At 34.6% G+C, this 8,517-nt stretch overlaps 1 protein-coding gene across 1 annotated transcript in view; it reads left to right on the top strand.

Moving 5' to 3' along the window:
- Nucleotides 1-4,593: 4,593 nt before the first annotated feature.
- The window catches only part of LOC149839585 (hydrolase family protein / HAD-superfamily protein), a 34,717-nt gene continuing 30,793 nt past the window's right edge, over nt 4,594-8,517 (top strand). The window contains exons 1-3 of the mRNA XM_090004898.1: nt 4,594-4,706; nt 4,786-4,889; nt 6,096-6,131. Coding sequence (XP_089861024.1) covers nt 4,594-4,706; nt 4,786-4,889; nt 6,096-6,131 — 253 coding nt within the window. The remainder of the gene's footprint in view (nt 4,707-4,785; nt 4,890-6,095; nt 6,132-8,517) is intronic.

The following is an 8,517-nucleotide window of genomic DNA, read 5'->3' as shown; positions in this document are numbered from 1 at the left end:
TATAAATGATATGATTGAAAAAATGAAATTTCAATCAGATATTTACCAACTATTAATATGATTGTGAACCCTTTAACAAAAGGCATATCAGAAGAATTATTTTCAAAGCATGTATCATGTATGAGATTAAGATATGTTTGATTGAGACATCTTGCCAGATTAGTGAAACACAAAATTGCTATAATTTTGATGCATGTGTAAAAACTCCAATAGTGAGAGAAAAAACATGGTATCACGATTCGGTTTGCATGGCAAAGTGGGAGATATTGGTCATACATGGCATGCATGACCATGCACCTCATGCGTTTAGGAGAGAGGTGGACCCACTCTCTGCTAAATGTAGGAAAATCCCAATCGATTTGGTTATTTCCATCCATTGGTATCCCTTTTATAAAAAAATACCAAACGACTTGACGAATTTTAAGGCTGAGTAACCGCTACTCAGGGAAGATGAAGATTGTCGGCCCTTACTCTTCTATATAAGAGTGAGTCCTTTTCGAAATAGCGTGTTACCAATTCAAAAATCAGTTCCCTTGAAGAAGGTTGTAGATCCTTTCTCTTCTCTCATCCTCTCACGGTGTTTACACAATAGAATTATTTAGACTCTACAAAGTAGTGATGGAGCAAAAAATTATTCAATTTTAACATTTTGAAAATGTCAAAGGTCATTGTTGGAGGAGTGTTATTTGTTATATAGTTTACCACTTGTTTTTATAAAAAATACCCCAATCACGCAACTTTATGCAAAATGATTAGATTTATTTTTTTACTTTTTTTGTGTTTTACTAAATTTTAATATTTTCAATATCTTTAATTTTTTTTTACTTAGAGAAAAAAATGGTTTCTCCTTGCTTTTGTGGAAAGAAACATCTCCTTCTTTTACGTAATTTCTGGATGGATTCTCAACTTTTACCTAAAATTTTATGTCAGGTACCACCTATCCTGAAATTCTTGACATGGACGTAGCTCTTTTCTAACAACGAAAAAAAAAGGACCTTAACTTTTGTGCCAAACGATTTAAACTGTTTGATTCATTAAAAATACGTGATTACCCTTCTAAAAAGGCGTATTGCATCATTCTTCAACATTTAAGTACACTTTCCCATATATACCCATATTTTAATTTTGCATAACATTTGGCCAAACGTGGGTAAGATCCAAGATAAGCATACTTAGAGTAATTTGCCCATTTTTTTTATAAAATATCAATATGTATAACTTTTCTTCGTTAGAAGGTCTCATTTTCTAACTGAATTCAATGAGAACTTGATATAGTTTAAACTAGAACCATTATATAAAACTGGATCTAACCCATATTTGGGTTAGATAGTTTACCAGTATATTTGAGTTTCCTCAGGTTAGATAGGTTTAGATCCAACAGTTTGAATATGGGTTTCGACCCATGTAGATCCGGTGAAGATCACAATTTTTATTTTACCCGTGTAGCATAGCAGGGATCTTAGCTTTGAAGTTTTATGCTGCTGCTGACGACCATAGGTATGTTTGGCTGAGATATAGTTTACTGAGTAACCCCGTTAGGAGACAGGCCGTTTGTGTAGTATTAAAAATATTATCTGCATCCTATAAAAAATGACTGCACATGCAGTAGTCATGTCAGCATCTCTGATTCATGTCCTCGACATGGACTTTATGAATCATATCACTTTGGCAGGTAAGGTTGACAAACCAGAGGAGCATATTGTCGTTCAACTCTGATGAACTAGAAATTTGAACTTGGCAAGCCCAACTACGAGCCACCTCCTTTAGGTAAGTCAGCCCAACACAACTAAGCTTGAATTGTCTCATCTTATATATATATATATATATATATATATGGCTGTTCTGTTGCACGATACCTCATGGTGAGGTTAACTCTTTGCATGGATCTAACTACCAAATGATAAATTTATTTAGTATGTTAGAAGGTTTTATCATGTCTAATACATCTTCATTTTTTAGATGATAAAAAATTAATGGCTTACAATTCATGAAAATAATAGTTGTTTAAAAATGATATAAAACATCTTTTTGCGTCAGCTTTAACACATAAAAATAGTAAATAAGACATGCTAAACATCATCCAAAGGTTAGATTTTGCATTTGAAGATAGATTTAAGTAAATCAAGCGTGTATTACATAAGTTATGGTAGTACAATACACCATAAAAGCACCACTATATATATATATATATATATATATATATATATATATATATATATATATATATATATATGAAATGAAAACCTAACAAACCTACCCACTAAGAAATATTCCATCATATTTTCAGTATTTTTTCAAAATTTGACTTTACAGATATGTTCAACATGATTGGATCATGCATTTTGAATTGAAAATTTTGTATTTGGAGCCTCGAAAAATTATGAAAATTATAGGCCGTTGATTTTTGAAACCTTATAAAAACTTATCTATGCATGCATTAGAATCAAATGCTCCAAGAATTGATTCATATAAAAACAAACATATAAACCACCTATTAAAGGTATTTTAATTCCCATATATATATATATATATTTAAAAACCAAAATATGTTTAACAACCAGATATGTTTGTTGATATGAATCAAGATTTTCATAGCTTTTTTTTCTTCAAATCTAACCCTTCGTAATCGGGTCAAGAAATGTGATTTTTTATACTTGAATATTTATAAAAATTCTAAGTCATTGATTTTCAACCCTTAAAAGATCCTTCTTATACATCTTAATTGGATGATCTAAGAGTGTTTCTAGAAAACCAAAAGTCTATATCACACTCGTACCATAACAATTTTGAAAAAAAAGTAAAAAAACTTGATTCATACCTGTAAACATATTTCAATTGCCCTGTATATATATGCAGAGGGAAACTTAAATATGTTTACCAACCAAATATGTTTGCTGATATGAATCAAGGTTTCTATAGTTTTTTTTTTTTGCAAATCTAACCTTGCAAATACATTCGGCGTGGTCCATTTGCTAAGAATTGATTGTTGGATCATCATAATCGATCAAGAAATGTGATTTTTTATGCTTAAATATTTATGAAAATTTTAACTCATTGATTTTCAAGATTTAAAAGATCCTTCTTATACATCGTATTGGATGATCGTCTATTTCTATAAAACCAAACGTCTAGATCACATTTGTACGATGATATTTTGTAAAAAAATCCTATGAAAATTTTGGTTCATACCAGTCAATAGATTTGGTTGGTAAACATATTTTAGTTACCTTATATATATATTCACTAGAATATGACAACCAAAATATGAGAACTCAAAATATGTGTATTTTCAACACTCTTTTTTTGCAAATCCAATCATGTGGATGTGCTTGGCATGATGAATTTGCTAGGAATTAACCATTGGATCATCTATTTTTGATGAAAATATATGATTTTTGAATGCTTGAATATTTATGAAGAATATGAGCCACTTATTTTAAAACCTTAAAAAAATCTCATTTATGCATAAAAATCCGATGATTCAAGAGTGCCTTCTTATAAAAACCAAGCAGGTATGTAAAAAAAAAAATCATAAAAATTATGTCCAGTTCTCGTATTCTAGTGATTATATATATATATATAAAAAAATGGTAGTTGCGTGATGTTTTTGTGCCTGATGAAAAAGACGCCCACTTGCACGTCTGATGGACGCCCACGTGTGTATAAAAGAGTTTTTTTTTAGCAATGCGTTTGAAGCACTGCTAAAAGTAAAAAAAACCGCTAAAGACTTTAGCGGCACCTTATACACAGGGCACTGCTGAGTGTCCATGACGTGTGATGGATGCTCAGCAGCACCCGGTGTATCAAGGGCCTTTTGCCGCTAAAGGTCAAAAATCCGTTGAAGCCTTTTATAAATAGGCGCACGTTGACCGTCCAAAACGTTCGTGCAACTATCACTCACTATATAGCAATGTAAGGGTGCTCGGGGGTACCAACTCTCACGTACTAGAAATCATGTTTGTAGGTTGTATCTTCTCAATTATACCTTATAGATATCCTCAACATAATTTATTTGATAGGAATCATGCTTTTCATGATGTTTTTTGGGCATTTTTTAAGTCATGAAATTTGGATACATTGAAAGCCCTTGATTTTTAAAGGTCATAACAAAACATACATATATGCTATGACCCAAAACTTGTTTTCTACTAAATAATGCCTATAGATCATATCTACATGGTCTGATCAACTAAAAGGTTCAAGAAATTTGACAATCTAAAACTTTTATTAGGTGGGAGTAGGTAGGTACTCCGGGAGAACCCTTAAAAAAGACACTTAAACAAACCAGCTCGTTATTTGCTCGTAACGAGCTCACTCGGGCTCGGCCGGTTATCGCGATAAAATAAGATGCCATGTTTATATCACGACATTTCAATTTTCATCAGCAAAGTATTAGGTAAAAATGGTTAAATATTAGATCTTAATATTTTTACAATTTTAGGCGATTTCGGTTCTACGTTTCACTAAGCTTTTAGTTCCACTGATATTTTTCCGATAAAACCACGGTAAATTTAAAGTTTGAATTTTTCTGGACAATTTATCAGGCCATCTTTCCCGGTGCTCAGTTTAGTAACATAGGACGGAGGTTGCAGAATGAGGTTCCTCTCTGCGTTTGGGATCATCCGATGCAGATCCAAACGGCCTTCCTCCGTTTCCTTCTTCCCCGGGCGTTGCTTCTCTCATTTGCATCCGCAGACCCAACCAAGGTCTCCTTCCTCTTCACCCATTCAACTTCCTCAAAAGAAAAACGCGATCCAATGCTCAGGCGTTTTTTTTCTCTTGCAGGTCATCCTTCGGCATCGCCTTCGACATAGACGGCGTGATTCTGCGCGGCCATAATCCGATTGCTGGAGCTCCTCAGGCGTTGAGACGATTATACAGCGATTCCGGTAAACTTTTCCATCTTTTTCTTCCGGCATTGCGTTTTGGAAATTTTAGTTCAAAGTCGTGTTGCTCTGCGTGGCGTAGAAAAACAACATGGGTTTCTAATGGGGTCGTTCTTCTGAACCCCATTCGATGATTGGGAACATTTTTTTTTCTTGATTTGTGCAAGCGGTTAAGCAATCTGAATCTGTGTGCTTGAAATTCAGTTTGACTAAGGGCATGTTTAGTTTTAGTTGCAATAGATTTAAATGGTGAATCGCAGAAAATGCATCAGTAGTTAGTGGGTTCCGGCATTCATGGTGGTGATTCGATCGAGGTTATAGATGGTTTATTGACTTTTGTGCATGCCTACTAATAAAAAATTGTTTGATGAGTGAGCGTGGATTCAGGCGTGCTTGCATTAAGGTTTTGCGCGGAGATGTATTACATTTCATCCTCAGTTTCAGTTTGATCGCGTTAAGTCTTACATTAGCTTTAGGAAGTACCATAAAGAATATAAAAAAGGAAAAAAAGAACGAAGATTAATTACCAGGACATTTGCGGCGAGTTGTATGGATTGGTGGTGGGAAGGGAAGAGACTTGAATGCGGAATAAGAAAGGGGTGAGATGAAGCCAAAGGTCCCAATTGGGGAATTTTTTTCAGTTTCAGCAATCCATGGAGTAAAACGATTGAAGTAAACAAAAAAAGCTTTCCTTTTTAAGGTCTGTTAAGGATTCATGTGGCTGCTTTTGCAGATTAAAGGACTGATTGTAAAGCATTCCACCACCATTAACTTTTGTTAGTGAACCACCTGAAAAACTGAATCAGAGATCCTTGACTTAATTGGAGCAAATTTATCTTAATAGTTGCAAGCACTAAGGCAACTGGGAAAGGTCGAGTGGCAATAATTAGCTAGGTGCAGTTGGTACCAAGTGCTAGCTGCTACTCCATGAAATTTAGGAATCTCAGAAGATACTAATTCACAATATTGAAAGCCATCTCTATGTTCTTCTTTGGCACATTGACCTCGAAATGGTGCCTTGCTTCTGACTTCTCCAAGAGAGGAGACTATAGCCCCATATCCAGGGTTTCTATCACATTTTCAAAACTGAGATCAACAATTATTTGAACCATAGAATGAATGCTGGTGAATCCTATTCACTATTTGGTTAGATTCATTAATTCACTTGTTCTGTTCCTGGACTAACACACATGTTTACCTTCTTTGCAGGTGATTTGAAGGTTCCATTTTTGTTCCTAACAAATGGTGAGTTGTGTTTCATTTTATTTTCTTAGATGGGTAGTGTTGGGCATGATGGCCACTGAACGTATTAAGAGTGCGTAATGCTATGAATGGAATTAGATTGGCTATTACTAGTTCATTTGTCTTGACAGAGTGTTTCCTTTCTTATTTAGATCCATAAAACAAAGGTTTCTCGAAAGGCTTCTTATACATGGAAGTGCACATTTACATCATGGAAATAAACTTACCATACAAGTACGTTGACAAGAGTAACAGTTGGATACAGCTTAACTTTTTTTATGTGAATGATCTCCTAAAATTACTTTCTGTGAAGTTCAGGTGTTCTAAATTCTTGCACCATGATTTCAAGGCTTGCTCTGATGAAGGAGAAATTAAGGATAATGTCATTCAAAATGGTGCATGTCCTATGGGGACAGAAAAGAACACTTACATAAAAACATAAGCCCATATATGTTAAGGTATTGGATAAGGGGAAGACTAGTAAAATAATGATAAGATAGTAAGAGGTGATGTGACAGAGCATGGTGTTAGTTGAAGTTTAACCTTGGATAAGGGGAAGGCTTGATGATGATCACAATATTTATTAATTCTATTTCTTGATAAATAATCTGTCAGCCTCCAATAACTTGCTTTGATTATGGCATAAATGCTTGTAGTGTATCTTAGATATGGGAAAATGATTTAAGACGTAGGATTCATATGTCTTTGTGGTCTATCAGAAGCACTGGTATGATTTTCAATGGTTTTACCAAATAGGACTTGGTATTGCTTGCTATTGGCGAGAAGGTAGCTGGGTAGTGCCCTATGGATTGGAGTGGAAGGAAGGAGGGTAAAAATGTTCAGGGTATCATGACAAAGGATGTGGGGAGACTTTCTGGTGATAGATGATGGTTATGAAGTCAATTATTGATGCTTATGATTCAAAAGTCTGTTTTTTAAGCTAGGAGCAGCGGCAATTTTCCCATAATTATTAGGGTTAGCCATTGAAATAACCAGACATGGTTCCTTCATTTTCAGTCATCCTGCGGTTGAGTAGTGGCTTGAGGAGTATGGTCTGTGCTTGCTGGCACCCCTATTTGGCTGGAGAGGTCATGACCAAAAACCCTTTGTTCTCTGGCCCTATCTTTTCCCAGCCGTTCATGGCTTTCTTTTCTTTTGTTGAGGGGAGGAGGTTGACTTTGTTGCTTTTGAACTTTTGGATAGAACAAACAGGTAAAGAAATATCTGTTGGATCTTTCTGTGTTTTGTGCTATCACTTTTTTTAGGTGACATGGCCTTCATAGGATATGGATTCTATCTAGTTGAAGTCAACAGACTTTAATGGATTCCTGTCATCATCTCTTATTCATCTTTAGGCATGGGGCAACTTCTTGTCTATCATTGCTTTTAAGTTCTTGTCAAGCTTGCATGATGTTCCAGAGATCTTATGGCTAAAGTTAAAATTAAGGAGATATTTTCTTCATTTGAGGCTTTTTTGCTGGATTATTTGTGATAAGTACTGGGGCATCTGCACTTCATATGGTTGCTTTATACACAACCATTTATGCCTGGTGCTCTCCAAAAGAATCTTGTTTCTTATCAATATCCTTCCTTCCTTTAAGAATGTAAATATTTAGTACTTTGTGTGTTAGGTAGATAAATTGGTCCTTGCACCCTCTGGAAATATCTTGTATCATTGAAGATTAGAAGAGAACATGCTATGATTGGCAATGTGCTTGTGGCTATGTATCATAAATCATGTGTTTGTTTCTATTCACTGGTTGACATTTATCTTATAGATTATGCTAGCTATCTTGTGTCATTTTCTACTGTCATAATGTGATTGGCTGTAAATATTGTCAGCAATCTTAGTCATGATAAATCAACTGTATTGAGCTTGATCATGTTTGGCATTAAACAGATATTTTGAAAGCACACCCTCCTTGCTGTATCATCAAATAGTTCATCAGATAATTCTAGGCAAATTTGCAAATTTTCTTGGTTTCAAACTTTCAGGTCCTGTGTACTTTCATTATTGCTTGTTGATACACTATGCGTTTTGGGAAAGGAATAAACAATATGCAAGGGTGTGCTTATATTGTACACGTGTTTTTTTTGGAAGATTTTTCTTCATTACTGATGCACCACAAGTATTCATATTTAATGTTACAACTGTGTGATGAATTTATCATCCATTCTGTCTTGATCTATTATGCTACCACTTCTCATTTTTTCTTGTCCTTCATGCCTTACATGGTTATAAACTTATAATTAATCGTAAATGGTTGTATAAAATTATAATCAGTAAATGTGGCATCTCCAACTGTTTTGACGTTTGGATGTCACACCCATACTTTTCCTACTGTCCTGAACTTAGTAATCATTCTATCAAATTTCATGGTCTCAGGTT

The sequence above is a fragment of the Nuphar pumila genome, chromosome 4 (assembly GCF_984573655.1).
Source record: "Nuphar pumila chromosome 4, dmNupPumi1.hap1.1, whole genome shotgun sequence".
NCBI classification, from domain to species: domain Eukaryota; kingdom Viridiplantae; phylum Streptophyta; class Magnoliopsida; order Nymphaeales; family Nymphaeaceae; genus Nuphar; species Nuphar pumila.
Note: the sequence above shows the minus strand (reverse complement) of the source record. Positions and strands in the feature narration are given on the sequence as shown.